At 40.9% G+C, this 24,950-nt stretch overlaps 2 protein-coding genes across 2 annotated transcripts in view; one reads left to right on the top strand and one right to left on the bottom strand.

The window, feature by feature from the left end:
* Positions 1-24,950, bottom strand: part of PTPRQ (protein tyrosine phosphatase receptor type Q) — a 794,911-nt gene that overhangs the window by 407,505 nt on the left and 362,456 nt on the right. The window contains exons 20-24 of the mRNA XM_073556964.1: positions 22,667-22,948; positions 20,386-20,667; positions 6,274-6,456; positions 4,332-4,433; positions 1,203-1,323 (exon numbers count right to left, since the gene is read on the bottom strand). Coding sequence (XP_073413065.1) covers positions 1,203-1,323; positions 4,332-4,433; positions 6,274-6,456; positions 20,386-20,667; positions 22,667-22,948 — 970 coding nt within the window. The remainder of the gene's footprint in view (positions 1-1,202; positions 1,324-4,331; positions 4,434-6,273; positions 6,457-20,385; positions 20,668-22,666; positions 22,949-24,950) is intronic.
* LOC141060575 (uncharacterized) lies at positions 12,208-14,148 on the top strand. Its single transcript, XM_073556865.1, has 2 exons — positions 12,208-12,361; positions 12,472-14,148. The coding sequence occupies exon 2, from the start codon at positions 12,707-12,709 to the stop codon at positions 13,946-13,948; it is 1,242 nt and encodes a 413-aa protein (XP_073412966.1). The 5' UTR covers positions 12,208-12,361; positions 12,472-12,706; the 3' UTR covers positions 13,949-14,148.

Genomic DNA, 24,950 nt, shown 5'->3' with positions numbered 1-24,950 from the left:
ACACATTCATCACTTTGATTAATCTGATGCCATCCTAAAAAATGATGTATTTTACAACAATACTGATGGGGTACTATAAATGGAACTCCCACCAATCCAGAAAAATGACATCTTATCCCCTGTTTGAATGAAACACTAGTCATATGTGCACTATGATTAATGGAGGCCGTTAATACAGGCTAAAAGCCATACACACACTCATTTACATCAGCATTTTTAATATATTTTTATTTTTTTTAATCGTCATTTTTAATACATTATACTTCACGAATTCTTTGTCATTTTTAATACATTATACTTCACTAATCTTTTCTTATGACAGCTAGAAAAGTTTTAAATGGTTTCAGAACCAGAGATCTGCTAGATAACATTTTGGAGGCCATGAAAGAGAAGGTTAATGAAACGTTTTGGTACATTCAGCATTACTCTTCCGCCTTTTTCTGGTGTTAATAGTTCTAATAGTGGCATTTTTATTTGCACATTAGGCTGGATTCACATATTTGTGTTTCGCAGTCCACGTATGGACCACGATGAACAGATCGGCCATGAGTTTGTTCAGCATCTGTTTTTCATTTTTATTGTTTGCCATTATGGATATGGTTTTGGTTACTCAGATATTTCCCTCTAATTCATCATTTGTGCCTTTTGAAATGTCACAAACGTTTTTGTGCAATTGTTTTGCAGTGCCTTGGTGAAGTACAAAATCTGACTAATTGTCTTTTTTGCAGAGTTGAAAACCATCTTAAAGCAGCTTAAAGCCTATTGAAAAGAATGTGTTATGCCTGACTCTAAGGCCACATTCACAAGTTCCATTTTTGGTCATTATTTTATATCAATATTTGTAAGACAAGGCCAGGAGTGGGTGACAAATACAGAAGTGGTGACGTGTTTCTATTATACATTTCCTCTGATTGTTCCACTCCTGATTTTGGCTTACAAATACTGATGTAAAATACTGAACATGGCCTAAAAAGGCGTAAAAAAAGCAAAAAAACATGCATGTTTGAATTTGTGCCAATTCTTAAAACATTTTTATGAGCTTGGCACAAAATCCAAAATCGCAAAATACAAAGGCAAATGATGAATCGGGACCATTAAACTCAAAATGTATAATAATTTTGAACAATAGGTTGCACATATTGTAGATATATTGTATAGCACTTGCAAATAAAATGAGAAATCTAACATGTGTTTTGTCTTACCAGACATACAGTGTGTAGAAAAGTATAATTCCATTTGGCTCCAGAGGTGGTAGCCATGATAACCTCACAAGTGTGCTGGATAGCTGACTTACAGAGAGGAAGCGAGGAGGGGTAGATGGTGCTGTAAGAACAAAATATTACGTGAATGAAAACTGACACACTTGGCTCAAACCATCCAATGAAAGGAAACTTAAAAAATCCATGATCAGGTATTTGAACTCTATCGGCTCCAATAAGACTGTGTTACTTTCTTGGCTACAAAAATGAAGGACAATTTTCCATGGTAGTATTAACACATCTGTTTCTGTGATTCAATGGAAAGTACAATTTCATGAGAACACAGATCAGTAGGCATACCACAGCACTTTGCTTAATATATTCTACAAATTCTGTGCCTTTATATTTTTTTGTTCCAATAAAAGAAAAATCTGTTTTATAGGTGTGAATGCATGTAAAAATAAAGTAATTTGCAACACAATTCCGCTGGGGGAAGAAAGCTGGAAATAATTATTTCAAGCTTCAAGAGGTGGGAAAATTCCTGCTGGGCATAACATTGAGAGATATTAAAAATATGGGATTGTATGCAGGGCTTAAACCATTCCACGCTACCCAACATATAACACACTCTGACGCCACATTATTAAAACAGAAAATAATACATATGTCAAATATATCTTCTGCATCCTGTAGTCCAAGAACCATTCATAACTTGTACAGCACAGAAGCCCATGCTTGTAACTTGTAAATTACCACAATCAACTTTTCTAAAACATCTTTGGGACAAAATTTTTGAGGTACCGGTAGATAAAATTAAAATTGTGCTTGTTTTTAATGTCCATGAGTTTCAATCCATAGCTGACCTTTAACGGCTACTTTTTGGATATTGAAAATTTGCTTTCTATATCTTACAATTATATTTTTAATGTTGGACATTGACTATGTGAGGGTGTTCCTCAATGCACTTTATTACCTCTCTACAAGATGGGTAAATAATTGCCTGATCCCTGGGGGCTCCACTGCAGAGTCACCCAACAATTATTCTTCTGTTTCATTGGGAGTGCGGTCGAACAAGGTTCTATTATCAGAATGCTGTACTGAACTATTTTCATCACCACAATGGTTTGTTTTTTTATATATTAAGTTCTCATGACTGGTAGGACCCTTATTGATCAGACACTTATCACCTATCCTGTAAATAGGTGACAAGATGTTGTTTGGGACAACCTCCTTAACCATATTTGTTGGCATAGCTGGCTAATTTTTGGGCTAACTCAGGCATTAAGATTATCAGGGGATACCAGCTAAATACAGTATTGGTAGTCTTGTACTCAAAATAAAGTGAAAAAGTTATTAAATTATCCTCTAACCAATTATCTTAGTTGGCTCTGTATTCGTTTTTCATATTTGTTTTTATTTTAATTGAATTACTCTGAATAACCAGATTTCATGGTACAATGAAGACATAAAAAGTTCTGCAACCTTTTTATGGTTACTTTGTGCTTATATGATTTTAAGGGTAGGTGGATTTGCGTGTGGCAAACTAAAATGGCAGTTAAATTAGGGAGATTTCAATAAACATCATCTACATGTTGCTGAAAGTTTTTGCTCAGAAATGCGAGATTCAATGGCTATCTCACCATTTGCAATGAAAAAGCATCTGAAATCTATGGCAAATCTGCAAGAAAATTGGCATGTAACGCATGCATATGTTCCAGTGCATTTTGCTGTTGATGAGGAAATATCTTCAGCAAATCTTGCACGTATTAACATGCCTCAAAATCACCATACACATAAGACCAGTGCTTCCAAACTTCAGTCCTCAAGAGCCACCAACAGATCATGTTTTCAACATTTCCTTAGTAGTGTAAGGATGGTGCAATTATCTCCTGGGAATTACTAATTCAATCCTAAAAACCTGATGGTCTCTTGAGGGCTGGAGGTGGGGAACACATGAATTAGAGTAATGTTGGAAGAGCCTGCCCATATTGACAACTGTCAGTCTAATGTGTAAGGTTGTATTGTGGGGCTCCAAGTGAATATTGATTTATCATGTTCTATTTTATACTGCCGATTGTATCGTCTCTCCAGAGATATGATTCCATCAGACATGACTGGCAACGGATCTCTCACAGACAGCACAGAATTGCTCAGCCAAATGAGTGCTCCAGTATGTGGGAGATCATTGCCTGTCAAATCCATCAGTTGGCCAACAGATATGTGATGTGTATGGCCATCTTAGAACAATGTTGTTTCCTCAAAGAACAGGAACATGTATGATTATTACATCTACTCTAAAGATTCCCACAGTCCAAGTACTCCTCACAGTGAACACACTTGTATGCAGATTTGACAAATTACTACACATCACCTAGAAAACTGTCCCAGCTTGTAGAGGTATCCCTAGCAAAGTTATTATATTCTGTAAAAGAGAATATGTTAGGAAAAAAGGCCTGTTTCTCATGTATAAACAATGCCACAGTTGTTCATACGCTGTGTCTAGCATTAGTTCCTTGAAAGCACTACTCCATATTTTTTTCTTTTATTTCAGAACAGGAGTCGTGTCTCTAATGTAGGTGCCTTGCCCTTGGTAATATACTTACCAGCCATGACCTTCATATGCTATCGGCGCAGCAATGGTCGATCTTCAGGTTGTGACTGGCTGGATCGCTCTAGTGTTTACAGGGCTGATCAAAAATTACCTTGGAATGTAAGTCGACGAGAGCCAGAACAAGGCCCTGCCAGACTTTCACTGAGTGCTTCTGGCCTTATCTGTCACTTTGGTCAGTCAACAGCTGCGATCACAAGATGGTGGATTGGGGCCAGAGCTACTCCGAGAAGAGCAGAAGATGGTGGCTGGTAACTTTATTACTACAGGCAGGGAACATGCATTAGTGATAACATTACAGCTGTGAAATAAAAAACACCATGCTTTAAGTGACTGATTAAACCTACTATGCAGCTTTACAGTAGAAACAAAAGGGATTTGATTGACTTGATAAACCTCTAAATACGTAAGGCCACAACAGGGTTCATGTGGAATTTAATGTGGATTGCAAAAGAACCATAACTAATGAGAATTGCAACTATTTCTACAATATATCAATGAAGAGCTATTTGTTATTAGCTCACCGTCCTCCTCTGTTGTGATGTTGACAGCATCACTGTGTACACCTTCCCCTTTCACCGTACTGGCAGAGACTTTCAGAATGTAGCTGGTATGTTTACGCAAACCTGTATACAATAAAAATTTGGGTTACTTTGAAAATTCCATTTTTGGCCGATTGTAGACGAAACGTTGCACTTGTTTTTCTTAAAAATGTCTTAACTAATAAAGAAACTTTTTGAGCAATGCATCCAGTCCCTTGGGTACTTCATTTATTATGAAAATCCAAGGAAGACTGGGCATGATCTGGTCTATCCAAGGCATTTGAGATTGTGAGTTCCTCACTAAGTACTGCTTCAATCAACCATAGAATTAAAACCACTGATAGGTAAAGTTAACATCAGTGATGTCTTATGATAATTGCATCTGTCAAAAGGTGAGATATATGAGATAAGAAATAAGCAATCAGTTCCTGAAGTTGATATGTTGGAAACAGGACAAATTGACAAGTGTAAGGTGTGAGTGATAAATGGTGATGGCTAGACAACTAGTTCAGAGGAACTCCAAGGCCAGATGCAGTGGTTAGTAGACAGAAAAAGTGGTCAAAGGATAACAGGTAAATCAGCATCAGGGTTATGGGTATCCAAAACTCACTGATTCAAGTGAGGAGCCAAGGCTAGACCATCTGGGCCAGTATACCAGTAGAGCTACTGAAGCACAAAATTATGCTATCAAGTTAATACTACTATGATAAAAAGGTGTCAGACCACAAAGCTTGCTTTGCTTGGGGCCATGTAGTTTTTTAGGATAGTAATTTCAAGCAGGATAATGGACCCTGCTATCCAGATTTCAATAGAGTACATATGAGATGTGTTGTAAAATAACTCCATTTCAGGGGGTGGCCACTACAAAATCAACAGGACTTAAAAGAATCTGTTGCTAGCTGGATGCCCTTAGAGAATTTGATTGGACATAGCTATTTTGCCAGCAGAAATGGGACCTAAAACATATTAGACAGGTGGTTTTAAAGGGGTTATTCACTACTCGGACAACACAATCTCAAATCAGAATGTTTTCCCCCAGTATAATAACATCACTTATACTCAATTCTGGTGCCAGCGCCATTCCAGTAGTGTTAGCACTCAGTCTCCCGGAGATCACATGACATTGTTATGTCACGCAATCCCTGAGGCTGATCTGCACTGGTTTGACTCTCACTGCTTTTGGGACAATCCAACATCTGGAGTAAGGCAGCAGTCAGCTGCAGCTCTCACTTCTTTTTGATGTTGGAATCGTCCAGAGGTGAATATCAGTGTTGTTATTTTACTGGGATAAAAATGCTGATTGAGACAGGGTTGTCCCTGTAGTCGACAACTCATGTACTGTTGAACCTGATTGGTATACAGATCTACCAAAAGTTATGTTGACTCAGATAAAACTGTACTAGGAAATCATGACAAAAAAGTATACTTTGACCCCTGACTTGATCCCAGTCTATTTCTTATGCAATGTTAAATTATCTTAAAATAGTGCATTGTGAGTAGAGATGAGCGACTTTGTTCGGATTTTGGCCCCAAATCTGATTTTGACATATTCGGGCCATATTTTAACACTATTCGTGCCGAATGTATGTCTTATGATGGGTTCCGAACATATTCGGTAATTTCTACTCCCATTGACTTTAATGACATTCGGCTAGGTTCGACGAATATTGCTAAAACAAAATTCGAATCCGATCGTATTTGGAACCGAATCTGAACAAATTCACTCATCTCTAATTGTGAGTCATGACAACATTTGCTACATCTGTACAGTCATTGTAAACTATGACCTGGATTAGATGAGTACTTGTAAATTTTAAGGAGCACTTTAATGGAACTGCAATGCTTCTGGTCTTGACCACCCAAGAATGCCCGCAATGTCAAAATTGTCAGTTATCTCCTATACAATACATTATTATGGAATTACCTGTAATAGTCAATGACAGATAAGCTGTATCTATAGCCCTCTCCATAGTGCCATTCAGCCATGTTACATAAACAGTATAATATAATATAATTCCATTTGGTGTAATTGGTGCAGAATACGATACAACAATTTCTGTTGAAGACACATTTCTATATATTATGTTTTCAGGGGCGCTGTCTGGTGCTGTAAAAAGAATAAGAAAAGCAGAGTTCAATATTGGTTCAAGAAAATAGGTTAATCATTAGAAATGAGAGATTAGATGTCAGAACAGCTACTGTCACAAGTCCAACGTTGTATGGAAAAAAAAGGAACAGTTGTTTCCTTTATGCAGCAAGCACTGGATTTAAATGGGTTGTCCACTACCTGAACAACCTCTTTTTAATTGATTCCTCCCATTTGTAAATTATATTCACCTATCACACTGGTGCCATTCCATTGTTGCAAACATTGGGTCTCTTGGTGTCAAGTGATATTGAACCCTGCAGCCAACCAGTGGCTGCTAATTGGCTTCAGGATGTTTTTGGCATAACAATTTTACGTAATCCCCAGGAGACCCGGCACTGACATTTCTGGAATGGTGTCAGTGTGGGAGGGATATGTGTTATTTTTATTTTACAAGGGTGAATACTTAATATAAAAGGGGGTTGTTCAAGTAGTGGACAGTCAATCTCTAAGCTCTAATCACATTTTCATACAAACACATTTTCTTACAAAGCCACGACATATAGATTAGTGTGAACTACATGGTTAGCATGCCAGGTAATTTAGGTAAGTACAGAAATAAAAGTAGTAAAGGATATAGAAGAGCAGGAAAAAAAATGAATACATTTTAAGACATACTATTGGCTCATGACTCACCCTTGGAATCAAGCTATATATATATATACACACACATATACACAGTATATATATATATATATATATATATACACACACATATATATATATATATATATATATATATACACACGCTGAAGAGCTCGGCGTTGCCTGGGCATAGTAACCAACTGTGGTTAGTTATAACAAATTATAATGATTATATTGCATATTGCACATAAAAACCGTGCATCTAATCCTATCCTGTGTGATACTGACTGCTGAGCCGTGAATCTAATCCTATTCTGTGTGATACTGACTGATGAGCTGTGTATATAATCCTATCCTGTGTGATACTGCCTGCTGAGCTGTGTGTCTAATCCTCTCCTGTGTGATACTGACTGCTGAGCTGTGTATCTAATCCTATCCTGTGTGATACTGACTGCTGAGCAGTGTATCTAATCCTATCCTGTGTGATACTGACTGCTGAGCAGTGTATCTAATCCTATCCTGTGTGATACTGGGCTCCCCCTACCACAACTGTCTACAAAGAAAACTTGCTGATAACAACCAATCACAGCTCATTTTTCATCTTTTAAACAGCTCTGGGACAGCGTGGCGAGTTTTGAGTGGCGACTTATGTGTTTCGACTGTTATGTGGCGAGGTTAGTGTATGTGTGGTGAAATGTGTGCTGAGGGTGGTATATTATTATTATTATTATGCATTTATATAGCGCAATTTACTGCATGGTGCTTTACATGTGAAAAGGGGAAATATAGACAAGTATAATAAACATGTGTAAGACAAGGGACACACAAGTACATAAGGAGAGGGGACCCTGCCCGTGAGGGCTCACAGTCTACAGGGATGGGTGAGGATACAGTAGGAGAGGGTAGAGCAGGTTGTGCGGTGGTTCAGTAGACCGAGGTCATTGCAGGCTGTAGGCTTGTCGGAACAGGTGGGTCTTCAGGTTCTTCTTGAAGGTTTCCGTTGATGGTGAGAGTCTGATGTGTTGTGGCAGAAAGTTCCAGAGTATGGGGGAAGCACGGGAGAAGTCTTGTATGCGGTTGTGGGAAGAAGAGATAAGGGGGAAGTAGAGAAGAAGATCTTGAGATGATCGAAGGTTGCGTGCGGGTAGGTACCTAGAGACCATGTCACAAATGTATGGAGGAGACAGGTTGTGGATGGCTTTGTATGTCATGGTTAGGGTTTTGAATTGGAGCCTCTGGGCAAAAGGAAGCCAGTGAAGGGCCTGACATAGGGGGAGGCCGGGGAATTGCCGGGAGACAGGTGGATTAGTCGGGCAGCAGAGTGTAGGATGGACTGGAGCAGAGCAAGAGTGCTAGAGGGGAGGCCAGAGAGTAGGAGGTTGCAGTAGTTGAGGCGGGAGATGATAAGAGCATGCACTAGTGTTTTTGTGGTTTCGTGGTTGAGGAATGAGCGGATCCGGAAAATATTTTTGAGTTTGAGGCGGCAGGAGGAGGCGAGGGCTTGGATATGTGGTTTGAAAGAGAGCGCAGAGTCGAGGATCACCCCAAGGCACCGAGTGTGCGGGACTGGGGAAAGAAAGTAGCCATTGACATTGATGGATAGGTCTGGTGGAGGGGTAGAGTGAGATAGGGGAAAGATGATGAATTCTGTTTTGTCCATGTTCAGTTTGAGAAAGCGAGCAGAGAAGAAGGCTGAGATAGCAGACAGACATTGTAGGATTTCAGTCAGTAAGGAGGCAAGGCTGGGTCCAGATAGGTAGATCTGCGTGTCATTGGCATAGAGGTGGTACTGCAACCCGTATATGTGTTGAAGGACGTGGTAGTGTGTGGCACATTTTGTGTGTGTGTTCATATCCCTGTGTGTGGTGAGTATCCCATGTCAGGGCCCCACCTTAGCAACTGTACAGTATATACTCTTTGGCGCCATCGCTCTCATTATTTACGTCCCCCTTGTTCACATCTGGCAGCTGTCAATTTGCCTCCAACACTTTTCCTTTCACTTTTTCCCCATTATGTAGATAGGGGCAAAATTGTTTGGTGAATTGGAATGCGCAGGGTTAAAATTTCACCTCACAACATAGCCTATGACGCTCTTGGGGTCCGGACGTGTGACTTTGCAAAATTTTGTGGCTGTAGCTACGACGGTACAGATGCCAATACATACATACATACACTTTTTCTCCATTATGTAGATAGGGGCAAAATTGTTTGGTGAATTGGAACACGCCGGGTTAAAATTTCACCTCACAACATAGCCTATGACGCTCTTGGGGTCCGGACGTGTGACTTTGCTAAATTTTGTGGCTGTAGCTACGACGGTACAGATGCCAATACATACATACACTTTTTCTCCATTATGTAGATAGGGGCAAAATTGTTTGGTGAATTGGAACACGCCGGGTTAAAATTTTGCCTCACAACATAGCCTATGACGCTCTCGGGGTCCAGACATGTGACTGTGCCAAATGTTCTGGCTGTAGCTACGACGGTGCAAATGCCAATACATACACTTTTTCCCCATTATGTAGATATGGGCAAAATTGTTTGGTGAATTGGAACGCGCGGGGTTAAAATTTTGCCTCACAACATAGCCTATGACGCTCTCAGGGTCCAGACGTGTGCCAAATTTTGTGGCTGTAGCTGCGACGGTGCAGATGCCAATACATACATACACTTTTTCCCCATTATGTAGATAGGGGCAAAATTGTTTGGTGAATTGGAATGCGCGGGGTTAAAATTTCGCCTCACAACAACATAGCCTATGACGCTCTCAGGGTCCAGACGTGTGAAGGTGCCAAATTTTGTGGCTGTAGCTGCGACGGTGCGGATGCCAATCCCGGACATACATACATACACACACACATTGAGCTTTATATATTAGATATGTTTATATATGTATATATGCATTTTCAGCCATTCTTTTTTGACAGAATAGTCAAAGTAGTGCAGTGAGTGGCAATATTCTTGCCAGTAAAGATAACAGAACCATAATGGATCCTGTAGAAATCTCAAGTCATCTGGCAGCTTGCTGACACCATCTGGCCATTTCTTTCAATATTATTTCTAAAAAACACTTTTTAAAAAAAAAAGTCAACATCCTCCCATAAAATCAGCAATTTGTAAAAATGTTGAATTATTTGCCTGCCATGTCAATGAGGTCTACCATAGTGAGAGCATAGCATAAATTTAGGAGATCTGCCTGGAGGATGGCATACCGTGAGATTGTTCCTGCCATGTATCTAAGTAATAGAACCTCACCAGGTGTTCCATGAACAATATTGAAGAAGACTTAGTCTGAACTGAATCAAATAAAATATTGTTTGGGGCATTTTTTACAAGTTAGGCTGGTTTCACATTTGCGTTTTTTAGCGCTGGAAAAAAACGCATACGTGCGCATGCGATTTTTCCCCTATATTTAACATGGGTGCGCATACCTGCGCACTTGTAAGCGCATGTATGCGATTTTCATGCGCTGCGTTTTTTTGGGGTGTGCGATGGTATTTTCCAGACGCTGCATGTTGCATTTTTTGGCCCTTGAAAAAATCGCATGCGCACGTATGCGCACGTTTTGCGCTAAAAATGGCCATTATAGCCTATGGATGCGCATACGTGCGCACTGGCATGCGCAGGTATGCGCTTTTTTAGCGCAGCGTTTTTTGGGTGGTGTCCACTTTTTATCCTAGTTAGAATCTTCTAAAGTCCAAAAAAAAAAGGCTATATAAAGGAGGTGCCTGCCAAAACTCTGCCACTACTACACTAGACAGATTGAAGAGCAGACATTCAACCAAGAACACATTATATCAGCGAAGAATGTGAGTATATTACATTATATGCCTGTCCTTTTAAATTATGTATGTACTAATGATTTTTATTATTTTTACATGCAGTATGTCTTCAGAATCGGAGTATTCCCCATCGCGGCAGGAATTGGCGCAAGCAGACCGTGAGGTGATTATTTTCGTGCATCTGGTAAGTATATCTGCTGCTTCTCCAAATCTCTTACGTTTTTTTCAACTTTCAGACATCGTCATCATCATCTGCGGACGGGAATAGTGAGGGCGAACAGCAGGAGCAGCGAAGCCAAGTCCCGGTGGTGATACGTAATGTAAGTATCAAATGATTTGTAATGTTTTTTTTTTTTTTTTATCTTCTATTTTTACTCTTTTTTTTTTTTCTTTTTTTGTAACTTTTTAGTCAATTTAAATTTGATTATTCTAATGAATGTGTTTTGTCTAGGTTCCACAACGGGATGAAGACGTCTACCTGGATAATGAGCAGCTCATCAGCCTGGTCCAGGAGCGTTCGCCGTTGTGGGACAGCCGTGACCGGCTGTACAAGGACAATGTGGTGACACGGCGGCTATGGAATGAGGTGGCCGCAGCGTTGATGGATGGCTGGGACAGCGCCACAGCATCCGCCAAAAAGGCGTTTAGTGAGTATTTCCCTGCTCTGTATTGTGCCGCAGTGACTGTTGTCCTTGACGGCACTGTTGGGTTTCGTGCTAGGCGTATTCTAGCAGGAAACCCAACAGTGTCATCGTGGTCTACAGTGACTGCTTTGAGTATTGTATTGCTACATTGTGCCGCAGTGACTGTTGTCCTTGACGGCACTGTTGGGTTTCGTGCTAGGCGTATTCTAGCAGGAAACCCAACAGTGTCATCGGGGTCTACAGTGACTGCTTTGAGTATTGTATTGCTACATTGTGCCGCAGTGACTGTTGTCCTTGACGGCACTGTTGGGTTTCGTGCTAGGCGTATTCTAGCAGGAAACCCAACAGTGTCATCGTGGTCTACAGTGACTGCTTTGAGTATTGTATTGCTACATTGTGCCGCAGTGACTGTTGTCCTTGACGGCACTGTTGGGTTTCGTGCTAGGCGTATTCTAGCAGGAAACCCAACAGTGTCATCGTGGTCTACAGTGACTGCTTTGAGTATTGTATTGCTACATTGTGCCGCAGTGACTGTTGTCCTTGACGGCACTGTTGGGTTTCGTGCTAGGTGTATTCTAGCAGGAAACCCAACAGTGTCATCGGGGTGTACAGTGACTGCTTTGAGTATTGTATTGCTAAATTGTGAAGCAGTGACTGTTGTACTTGACGGCACTGTTTTTTTTTATCAACAGTGGACAAAGTCCGAACACGTTGGCGTTCGATCAAGGACCGCTTCAACAGTGATGTTCGTGCTGAGGGCCAGGTTCGCAGTGGATCTGCGTCAAGGACCAGAACTAGATACCGTCACTATCACGCGTTGCAGTTCCTACGACCGGTCCTTGCCACAAGATCGTAAGTATTATACATTTTGGGTTTTTATTTTTATTAATCTGTGTTTTTCTAATCCACAGCTGATGCTTCTTGTAAAGGCATGGTAGTAATGATTTTCCTTTCTTCCACAGCACCTGGAGCAGCACCCTGCAACCTGGCCCTGGAGCGGTCCTTCGTCGGACGTCCTCTGACCCGTCCCAGCCATCCGACAGCCAGGAAGCACCTTGCAGGTCCCACACACACACAGCTGGTGACCAGGAAGCTGGGCCATCAGGTGTTCCCCTGTCCCAGGTCTCTGCCACTGGTTATGCGGGCACTACCCGCCAGCGGCAGAGGGCCTTGGAAAGGAATGTCTTGCCCGAGTTTATGCATTTGAGCGAGACATTTAATTCCAGCCTCAAGTCACTGTCCGACAGAGTTGAAAGCGGTTTTGCACTGATGGAACGTGGTTTTAACCACTTTGAACACCGCTTCAATTCTGTAGAACAGCGCCTTGACCGTCTGGAGGCCGACCTCAACAGACCAGCACACCATTTTTTTAGTAAGATTGAAAAGGGCATGGCGGAACACCTTAGTCCTGATCAACAGCTGAATGTGCTGCAGGCCTGCAACAATGCTTTCTTGCAGGCTATGCAGCATAATCGGTACGGTCAGCAGTCAGTGGTGTCCTTTCCACCTGTGCCACCATTGACTCGCTTCACCTCACTACCGACTTGTGCTGCATACCACTGCACGGACACCTCTCTTCAAAGGCTGGACACCCACCGTTACACCACCACAAGTCTGAGTGCAGCTGGTCACTTCACCGACACCACCATGGCAAGCGCTGCTCCTGTCTGGAGCACCACCGCCAATCCCATGCATGCGTGGAGCTCAGCCACCACTAGGCAAACATGGAACAGCCCTGCCGCTACAACAACATGTAGTAGCCCTGCCACCACCACTCTGCAAACCTGGGCCATCACTGCCGCCACCAGTCCTCCTGCAAGGACGAGCACTGAACAAGAAGAGCAGCATCAGCCACCTCAGCAGCAGCAGCCAACTCAGCAGACGCCACCTCAGCAGCAGCAGCCACCTCAGCAGCAGCCGCCACCTCAGCAGCAGCAGCAACCACCTCAGCAGCAGCCGCCACCTCAGCAGCAGCAGCAACCACCTCAGCAGCAGCCGCCACCTCAGCAGCAGCAGCAACCACCTCAGCAGCAGCTGCCACCTCAGCAGCAGCCGCCACCTCAGCAGCAGCCGCCACCTCAGCAGCAGCCGCAACCTCTGCAGCAGCAGCCGCCACCTCAGCAGCAGCAGCCATACCAGCAGACGGGGGACCTACATTCCATATTTGCCCCTACTTCAAGGCGAAATCAATCAAGGCGGGCATTGGGCCAAAGTCGGTCCAGGCACACAAGCCTACGGCGACATGCCATTACAACTAATGTAACTGAACAGATTTCCTCTCCTACAAGTGTTCCAAGTTTAATTCCCTTAACTGGACTACCTTCCCCCACAAGTTTTGTTGCCCCTTCCCCTCAAACACCGTCTTCAACTGCAAGTGTTGCATATTCCCTGCACACCCCCAAATTGAAACCATCTGCCCCCAAACGCCGTAAAAAATAATTTTTAAATTTTTTTTTTGTGATAAAAAATAAATTTACATTTGTGGTTCACCATTAATAAGTTTCATTAATGTTGTTTGCGCCGCTCACACACACTGATGGGTAAATACATGTTAAAAACCAACCCAAGGGCTAGTATAGTCATATGTGAAATAACATGGACTAGTATAGTCATTCAAAGGCCTAGTGTAATAACTCTAGTTTTACCAAATAGAATCTGGTTTCATGAAAAACAAACTGTTGAAACTTGTCTAAAAAATAAGTTTCTTTCTAGTTTCACCAGTTTGTTTTTGGTGAAACAAGATGCTAGTTGTTAAAAATCGAGTTATTACAGTAGGCCTTGGTATGACTATACTAGGCCGTGGTATTTCACATATACTACTAGCCCCAAGGCCTAGTATACTCATATTTGAAATACCACGGCCTAGTATAGTCATTCCAAGGCCTAGTGTAATAACTCTAGTTTTACCAAATAGAATCTGGTTTCATGAAAAACAAACTGTTGAAACTTGTCTAAAAAATAAGTTTCTTTCTAGTTTCACCAGTTTGTTTTTGTTGAAACAAGATGCTAGTTGTTAAAAATCGAGTTATTACAGTAGGCCTTGGTATGACTATACTAGGCCGTGGTATTTCACATATACTACTAGCCCCAAGGCCTAGTATACTCATATTTGAAATACCACGGCCTAGTATAGTCATTCCAAGGCCTAGTGTAATAACTCTAGTTTTACCAAATAGAATCTGGTTTCATGAAAAACAAACTGTTGAAACTTGTCTAAAAAATAAGTTTCTTTCTAGTTTCACCAGTTTGTTTTTGTTGAAACAAGATGCTAGTTGTTAAAAATCGAGTTATTACAGTAGGCCTTGGTATGACTATACTAGGCCGTGGTATTTCACATATACTACTAGCCCCAAGGCCTAGTATACTCATATTTGAAATACCACGGCCTAGTATAGTCATTCCAAGGCCTAGTGTAATAACTCTAGTTTTACCAAATAGAATCTGGTTTCATGAAAAACAAACTGTTGAAACTTGTCTAAAAAATAAGTTTCTTTCTAGTTTCACCAGTTTGTTTTTGGTGAAACAAGATGCTAGTTGTTAAAAATCGAGTTATTACAGTAGGCCTTGGTATGACTATACTAGGCCGTGGTATTTCACATATACTACTAGCCCCAAGGCCTAGTATACTCATATTTGAAATACCACGGCCTAGTATAGTCATTCCAAGGCCTAGTGTAATAACTCTAGTTTTACCAAATAGAATCTGGTTTCATGAAAAACAAACTGTTGAAACTTGTCTAAAAAATAAGTTTCTTTCTAGTTTCACTGTTAAAAATCGAGTAATTACAGTAGGCCTTGGTATGACTATACTAGGCCGTGGTATTTCACATATACTACTAGCCCCAAGGCCTAGTATACTCATATTTGAAATACCACGGCCTAGTATAGTCATTCCAAGGCCTAGTGTAATAACTTTTAATGGAGCAGATTACATTCATCCACTCAATGCTGACTTGTATTCCCCATGGACTTTCATTGGGGTTGGGTTTTGAGTGTTGTGTTTTGAGAAAATCACATACTTTGTTTTAAACTATTTGCACAATTTTATCTTGAAAAAAAATGGTTTCCTGATTCATGGCCTGCAGCTTTGCTCATTCCAATATATTTCACGCAGACTAGCAATGCTGCATTTTAACTCGTATGTGTATTTACCTGCCCAGGTGTGTGAACATAACAAAATTCAGTTATACATGGGAAGTTTTTTAATTAATCGGAGTTTAAAAAATATAGTGCACTCAGTAATGGTATCAAATAAGGATTTTTATTACCATAAACAACAACATTACACCATTTCATCTTGCCAGTGCACCCGTCCTACATCAGAAATAAAGTAGGCCGCAAATTTGTCCCTCATTTGGCCAACTTCAACGGATGACCTGAGAGTGTGCTGAGTGAATTCAGGCAATGGGTTAGGAGCATCATCGTCCAGTTCAAAGGTCGGGTGCTCTTTAGCCATCACAAAGTTATGTAGAACCACACAGGCCTTCACCACCTCATCGACTGTTTCAAGTTTAAGATTAATGGCCGTGCCCAGAATTCGCCATCTGGAAACAAGAATCCCAAAAGCACACTCGACAGTTCTTCTGGCCCTGGTCAGCCTGTAATTAAAAATTTTTTTGGTGTGGTCCAAGTCCCGGCTGGAGTAGGGTTTCAGTAAGTTTCCGCACATTTGAAAAGCCTCATCGCCAACCATTACAAAGGGCAGTGGCGGAGCTTCGGTGTGAGGAAGAGGCCGTGGCATAGGGAAATTAAATTGGTTGCCATACAACCTCCGGCCCATGTCTGAGTTTTTAAAAGCCTGCGAGTCATTACCACGGCCAAATGCTCCAATGTCCACTGCTACAAACATACATCCGGCATCCGCAATTGCAATGAGTACTATTGAAAAGTACTTTTTGTAATTATAGTACTCAGATCCCGTTCTTTGGGGTTTGATGATCCGTATGTGTTTCCCATCAACAGCTCCCAAACAGTTGGGAAAATTGCATACTGTCCAGAATTTGTCAGCAATTTCCATCCACTTTTCAGCGGTGGGCAGGGGCATAAATTCTGGGCAAAGAACATTCCAGAGAGCCCGGCAGGTGTCAGCAACAATTCCAGACAAGGTAGAGATTCCAATACGGTACTGGAAGTGTAGTGAGGATAGGGTTTCTCCAGTCGCCAGGAATCTGTGAACAGACAAAGAAGTAAAATTAATATTTATGTATATTATTTTTAAAAACTATAAAAAAAATATTAGTACATTCACGAAAACTAATTACCCAAGGTTTTGAATACTAAATTTACAAAAAAAAACATCAGACCACACCCCTTTGTTTTTAAAACATACCGTAATGTCACCAGTAGCCGTTCCTCAGGAGGAATCGCACGACGGAGCTGTGTGTCCTGTCTCCGGATGGATTGTTGGACACGAGCAAGCAAATCCATGAAACTTTCGTGGGACATCCGGATATAATCTGTAAATTTCTCCGGGTTTGACTGGAGCTCGCTGTAGAGGGTATGGTATGCCCCACGGCTCTCCCGGAGTTCAACAATCGGATGTATCCACATACGCCGCCGTCTTCGCTGCCTCTCTCTCTTCCTTTGTTCATGGCAAGCAACTGCATACGCCTGAGCCATCGCGATGTCCAAATCCAAGTTGAAGTGAAAACTCTTCCAGCGCAGATCCATGGTCACGAGAAGAATCAAGCAAATGTGAAGAATACTGTAGACAGGGTGTATATATATTAACATACCACACCCACAATGAAGTCCCATTGGTCTTGTGTGTTGTTGAATGGTTGTTTTTTCTTTTTTGTGGGGTTTTTCCAAAATCTGTAAAAAAACGCAAACGCACAAAAAACGCATACAAACGCGCAAAAACGCTGCGTTTTTTTCCTGCATGCGCATTAAAATGCTGGAAAAAAACGCAGCGTTTGTATGCATTTGTATGCGTTTTTTTAATGCGTTTTTTTGCGGGAAAAACGCGCTGCAAAAAAAAGCAAGTGTGAAACTAGCCTTAGAAATACATTAAATGGCTACTATTAATTTAGGAACACTTCTGTTTTGTTTTTTCTTGTTTATACCCTTTACTTTGCATCCTTGAATTCCACAACATATTATTTAAGTAAAATAACCATTCATCTCTCTGCCCTTCCTCCCTGTGATGACCTGAGTAAAGACTATTTCATTGTCCTCTCATAAATATCTCCATTTCCTGTGAGAAACAGGTCTTTAAAGGCCATGAGTATCCGCTAGACAAACTATTTCCACATGTAATGCTATAGCCATAAATCAGATGATATAGGTAACATGTTCATCACATATTAATATAATACATGTGGACATCTGTCAACCACAAGAGTCCAATCACAATATTTATTATACAGCCCAGAAAAATATTTTATAATGCGATAATATAATTTATTATATTGTATATTAACCTTTTTATGTACTTTTAATAAGAAAAGTTATTTCTCTGACTCAAGATATATACTTGCTAAAGGGGTCTTTGACACCTATTTTTTTCTTGCTGCGTGTGCTAAACGTTATTTTTGCAGATAGATCCTGAACCTATAACAATCAATTTACCTTTTTTTACATGTCTTTTATTTTGTGGATCAACTGTCCTCAGAAAAATTGGGTGCAAGTCAGTCCATGTCAAAAGCCTGACTGGAGTAGGCTTTGTGGCGAAGCGCATGGAGGCACATGCCACTTTTAAAATGAGTCTAATTCACTACGAGGCTTTTGACTCTTAAAGGAGTTGTTCTGCCTTAGGGTGTGTGCACACGTTGCGGATTCTGCTGCGGATCCACAGCGGATTTGGCCCAGACTCTGCTGTGGATTTAGCCAAATCCGGGCGGAAAAATCCACAGGGTAATCCACAACGTGTGCACATACCCTTAGGCTACAAGATTGCAGTCACTCTATGTGCAGATTTGTGAATCCTCACATCGCCTGCACTGCACACTGTGAGCATTCTCTCGTGTTGGGAGCGGGATGGGTCACATTCCTACTAGACTATGTGAGGCCTTACTCAATACATTTGCATTGAGCAAGGCCGCACCTGTCTAGTCAAGACCTGATCATAGGTATGCAAATCACATATGTACAAAAGAGAAATAAAGTGATGGCACATCCTGCTCAGGACCCGTTGAAGCGCTAGTGTGTGAAATGGCCGTCGTCCACTCTCTGTACGTTCCTCCCGTGCCAATGCCTTTTAATCAATAAAGAATTTTCATGACAGAACGGTGAGTGCCATCACTTTTTTCTCTTTCGTACATAATCAGATTACATGTTTGCGTTTCTGGATTGAGCACCTGTTCGGACGGTAGTTTGGTGGTCGGTCCAGGTGTGTGATTTTGGACTTGAATAGCAGTCATGGAACTGCTTAGGGGTTAAGGAGCAGTGCCGAATCTTCTGTCTCTTCTATTTATTGTGTTATGCAAATCACATACTTGTGATCCCATGTCCAACACTCACGGCACCAAAACCAGAGAATCCACACAGCGCACAGTGCACGCGATGTGAGGATTCACGAATCTGCAGTCCCATAGACTGTAGACTTGTAGCCTAAAGCCGGACATCCTATTTAATGAATCGGCACCTCTGATTCCAACATGCGCTTTCATCAAGACTGGCATGAACAACGCCGGTCTTGATGAATCGGAAGTTTTGTGCCCCTGGACCTGCTCAGCACGCACAGCTCTATGTTATTCATTAGTGTCTAGTCTATGCTACATGGGTGACACATGCATAAATTGATGTGTTAATTAAGATTACAGATTCTGGATTATTTTAAGGAATAAAGAAAGACATGCATGGCAAGGAGCTGAAAAAAAAATTGTATGATTTACCATCTTCACCAGTTCTTACAAAAAGCAATCTACTTGTTCTTGGTCCTGGCCCCACAGCTGTACTTGCGCTAACAGTAACACTGTATTCACTATATTTTTTCAGTTTGGTAATTGTTACAGACTGGGTACTGCTGTTATAATGCTGAGCTCTAGCTGCATCGTCAAAACAAGTGATTGTGTAATACTTAATAACGCCATTGGGAGAAGAAGGTGGAGAATACAACAGTTCTATGGAAGTAGAGTTTAGAGTTCTGTAGGATAGGTTATAAGGTGGATCATCAGGAACTGCAGAAAGAACATAGAAAAAAACATAAATACACATAAACCTTTGGATAGTTACATAGAATGAAAGATGACAAGGCACTAAAGTAATCATTTCAAATACAAACTCTAATTTGACTGTTTAAAGGGAGTCTGTCATTCCCCAAATTGCATTTAAAGAGCCGTAACATTTATATTGAGGAGCTAGCCTCTATTTAAATCATACTAGGCAAGTATAGCTTAACTTTGCATGATTTAAATATCAACTTTTATTTGAGATGTATAAATGAAGGCTTGGCGCACCGTCACACCCTCGCGGAGCTGGTGCCTCACTTGTCTCTAAGGTCCAGAGAATGCTCCTGTTTGCGCTTGCGCACGGACAGTGGTCAATCATGGCAGTGCGCTCATACCGGGCACACTCTGACGTCCTGTCTGTGGCCCCTGCTCATTACACCTTAAACTGATGAAAGCTATATTTTGAAGGGGGGATACCATTTACCACTTTTACAAGTACAAACATGTTTTTTTAACATTTATGTACACAAAGAGGGGAAATCAAATACAATATTTAATTTTTAAATTTTTTTTTTTTTTACACCATGCCTAGGAGCTGGTGTTTTTTTATTAGAGCCAATGGAAGATGTTATATTTTAAGAAAAGAAAAAGAATATAATAGAATGTAGAAATATGATGGTGACTTACTATTTAGGGTATAATTGCATTTACGAGGAGTTATAACAACCATTACTATAAAGAGACTGTCCAAATGCTTGAACTCACCGTCTTCCATAGTGGTCATGTTTAGGATTTCACTAGTCTGATTGCCATCTCCGTGTATTGTGTGACCTGATACAACAACTTGATATTGAGAATATTTTTTAAGATCTGACAGAACGATCAATGAGTCATTGCTCTCTGTAGTCAGCGAATGAGAAGAATTCCAGTAGTTTATCTTGTAAAACAATATTATTCCGTTAGCGAAAATTGGTGGTTGCCATGTGAGCAACACTCTAGTAGATGATAAATTCCGGTACAGCAAATCATATGGTGGACTGCTTGGAGCTGAAAATATCATGTAATTAATGGAAAACAGTGATACTGTACATGTAGCAAAAACAAGAGAACGATATAGAATCACTTATTCATTTCTACATAGCACATCTGCATAGATAAAAAACAGTACAAAAAATGATATGTCTGCAATTAAAGGGAATCTGTCCCCAGGTTTTTGCCACCTAACCCAAGAGCAGCATATTGTAGAGGCAGAGACCCTGATTCCAGTGATGTATCAATTATTGGTCTGCTTAGTGTAGTTTTGATAAAATCACCATTTTATCAGTAGGAGATAATGACTAGTAAATCTGTTGCCATGTATTCCTCCATATTCATTAGCTCTGTATAACCCCATCCACCACCACCGATCGGTTGCTTTCTGACTTTGCACAATGTACACTGGAATCTGCCAATCAGTGGTGTGGGCGGGATTATAGAGAACTTAGCATTTAAAGAATAGTTAGATCTGCAGCAGATAAAATGGGGATGGTATCAAAACTGCAGCAAGCAGTCCAGTAAGTGATATATCACTGGAATCAGAGTCTCTGCCTCTACTTCATGATGCTTTCAGATGGAATATCAAAAACCTGGATACAGATTCCATTTAATTGTCACAGAACAGGGATTGTATAATGTCAATGCCAACTTTCAAAGTGTTGAAAATTGTTCAATCCAACAACACAAGTTTTAGACAGATGCTTTTATAGATAAAAAAGCTATTTAACCCCATCAGGACAGGAGGCATTTTTGGTTTTGTGTTTTTGTTTTTTGCTCCCCTTCTTCCCAGAGCCAGAACTTTTTAATTTTTCTGTCAATTTGGCCATGCCAGAGCTTCTTTTTTGCAGGACAAGCTGTACTTTTGAACGCCACCATTGGTTTTACCATATTGCGCACTCAAAAATGTGAAACAAATTGCAAAAAAGTGCAATCTCACAGTTGTTTTTTTTTTTTTTTTTTTACTATGTTCACTAAATGCTGAAACTGACCTGCCAATATGATTCTCCATGCCATTACGAGTTCATAGACAAACAAGAATCTAGACATGTATGGTGTCTGAGTGGTGAAAAAAAATTCCAAACTTTGCTTTTAAAAAAAATTGAGCCATTTTATGATACCCGTAGCATCTCCATTTTTCATGATCTCGGGTCGGGTGAGGGCTGATTTTTTGCGCGCCTAGCTGACTTTTTAAATGACACCATTTTGGTGCAGATATGATCTTTTGATCGCCCGTTATTGCATTCTGGCATTTTGACTTTTTTGTTGCTACGCCGTATAGCAATCTGGTTAATCCTTTTTTGTACTGATAGATCGGACGATTCTGAACGCGGCGATACCAAATATGTGTATGTTTGATTTTTTTTTCATTGTTTTATTTTGAATGGGGCAAATGGGGGGTGATTTGAACTTTTATTTTTTTTTAATATTTTTAAAAACATTTATTTTCACTTTTGGGAGACTTGAAGCTGCCATAACCTGATTAGCTCTGTTAAATACAGGCGATGATCAGATCGCCTGCATGTAGCAGAATTGCTGACTTGCTATGAGCGCTGACCACTGGGTGGCGCTCATAGCAATCTGGCAGTGACAACCATAGAGGTCTCCAGGAGACCTCTGGTTGTCATGTCAACCCATCTGTGACCCGCGATCACATAACGGGGGTCAACAGTAACCGAAATGCATGTTAAATGTCGCAGTCAGCATTTGACATCGGCCTTTAATGGGCAAACAGCCTCGGGAGGATCACGATTCCTCCTGCGGCTGTTAGCGACACATGTTAGCTGTTCAAAACAGCTGACAGGTGCCAGAAAAGGTGCAGGCTCATTGTCGGAGCCCACACCAAACGGGGAGGCGTCCAATGACGGATAGATCCGTCACTGGTCATTACGGGGTTAAATTGTGACACATCTATTATAAAAGTCACATAACTATGCATCTCTAGGTTTACCATCTTTCCCTTTGCTGCACTACAGAGACATGACAGATGCATGTTTTGCAATTTTGTACTCACCAGTTTCAGACGTCTTTACTGAGAGTATTGGTGTTGATTGGTCTCCATGTCCAAACTGGGTGTAAGCTCGAACAGAAATCCTATAGAGAGTGTATGGATTTAAATCAGTTATGGTGAATGTTGTTGAAGTTGTGTTTTGGGCCAGTATCACCGTTGAATTTGTGTAGATTATTTCATAGTGTATAACGATGCCATTAGGTTCTGCAGGGGATGACCACTCCAAATTTATAGCAGTTGCATTAACACCAGCTGAAACCAGATTCTGAGGTGGTGAGCCTGGTGCTAAAAGACATAAATTATACTCATGTTACAAAGCAAGCAGATAACGGTATACTTGTACGCGTTGGAATCATCATTCACCATCAATTACTGAGAGCCATAAGATATTTCTACAAGTAAAATTCTTCATACTAATCTGAAATCATGTGGTCAAGGTGTTCAATTTATGGGGGATTTTGGCTCTTACCTATGGATGTTTGTGCCTTCTTTATAATTATATAGTCGCTAACAGACCTGACAAACGTCAGTGATAGTTATGTTATGTAGTGGCTATAACTTCTGGGGAAATCTTACTGCTACATTTTGTTCTGTGTCATTTATGGGAAGCTTACAATGATTTGTAGGTGACAGACACTGTTATTGGCTATAAGCTCCAGCACTCCTGATGAAGCCGAATTAGCAGCGAAACATGTTAGGTGAGCATATGTGTTAGGTGGCTGTCCCTTGCATAAGTAAGGTGTTGTGTAGTGCAGACACACCATCAGCACAATTATTACGACAACTGCATATCTGAGAAATAGTGCTCTCAATTAGTCAGCAAATATTGGAAAATACACACATTGGAGACTTAGACCTCCTGTTGCATTCTATTAATTTACTTTGTGTCAGGTATACAATACTATTAATTTTAAATAATAGCTAATAAAAATATTTTTTTCTTAGTAACCATGGATATAGTAAAATTAGGGTCATATTTTTTCTCTTCACTTAGACAATTGTATAGAGAGTGCTCTCTAAACAGCAGATGATGCTGAATTCTCAGACTGCCATTTGTCATAACATGCATTACGGTATTTAGGATTGCAGTAGCCATAAATTTGCTGTTGTATGTCTCATAGGACATTGCTTTGACACCCTACCAAAACACAAATCTAATAGAGACAAATCATTCATTTATTGTACAAATATCTCTTGGTCTGACAAGTGTGTCACAGCATGTGCACTCCCTTAACTCACTCCGCCAATGAAAAGTCAACGTGATTGTATAGCCCTGATTTTTTTTTAGGTTTCTTCTAACTGAGAATTGCTGCATACTGTACTAATTAATTACCGTATACAGTATATCAGTTGCTCCTTACATGCTCCTTAGTATCAAACTATAGGCTGCATTCAGTATTACAAAATACCAGTTTCAGTACAGTTTAATGTGAAAGTTTATCTGTCACCAATTTTTGAAATATAATGAATATTAGTCTAAGGCTAGTTTCACACTAGCGTTTCCGGGCGCAGCATAGGTCCGCCGCTAAGCTCCGCCCCTGGCTGCGCCCCCTCCGGTCAGCTACCCCTCTGATCGCATGACACTGCATGCGATCAGCGTACCCTATATTTAGCGTTGGGTACACTGGTCATGCGCTGGCACACTTTTGCGGGCGCATCCGCCCTTTTGGCGCTGCGCCGAGCGCACAAAAATTCAGCACAGTGCGTTTGCCGCACGTCGAAGCAGCGCCAAAAGGGCGAATGCGCTGGCAAAAGTGTGCCAGCGCACGACCAGCATACCCAACACTAAATATAGGGTACGCTGATCGCATGCAGTGTCATGCGATCAGAGGAGCAGCTGACCGGAGGAGGCGCAGCTGGGGGCGGAGCTTAGCGACGGCCCTGTGCTGTGCCCGGAAACGCTAGTGTGAAATTAGCCTAAGATATACTCACTTATGGAAAGTCACTTACATTATAGGCTCTCTTTTTTTAGTGTCTATTGCTAATTTCAGTAATTCCACTTAACATAAATTGAGAGAATTTGTCAAAGATTTTACTATACTTTTATGGCTCACAAAAGTTACAAATTATGTAATTGTGTTTTAATGGGGGGGGCAGAAGTGGGAGGTCTGGAAATTACATTTAGTGTAGTGCAGCAGAAAATGAGGTCACATGGTCAACCAATCAGCTGCTAAATTCTGTGTTCTAAGAAGGCTCTAACTCTCCCATGACAGCTAATGTTGATGGAAAGAAGAGATGGGCATGCTGGATTTCAACATGGCTGATCAGTTTGCTACTACAGGAAAAA

The sequence above is a fragment of the Dendrobates tinctorius genome, unplaced genomic scaffold (genome assembly GCF_039654945.1).
Source record: "Dendrobates tinctorius isolate UK_male_01 unplaced genomic scaffold, ASM3965494v1 ptg000241l, whole genome shotgun sequence".
Classification (NCBI taxonomy): Eukaryota; Metazoa; Chordata; class Amphibia; order Anura; family Dendrobatidae; genus Dendrobates; species Dendrobates tinctorius.
The sequence above is the reverse complement of the archived record's forward strand: the minus strand, read 5'-3'. Positions and strand labels throughout refer to the sequence as shown.

Coding starts and splice junctions, on each gene's coding strand:
- LOC141060575 (XM_073556865.1), top strand. CDS start 12,707: ATGCATTTGAGCGAGACATTTAATTCCAGCCTCAAGTCACTGTCCGAC.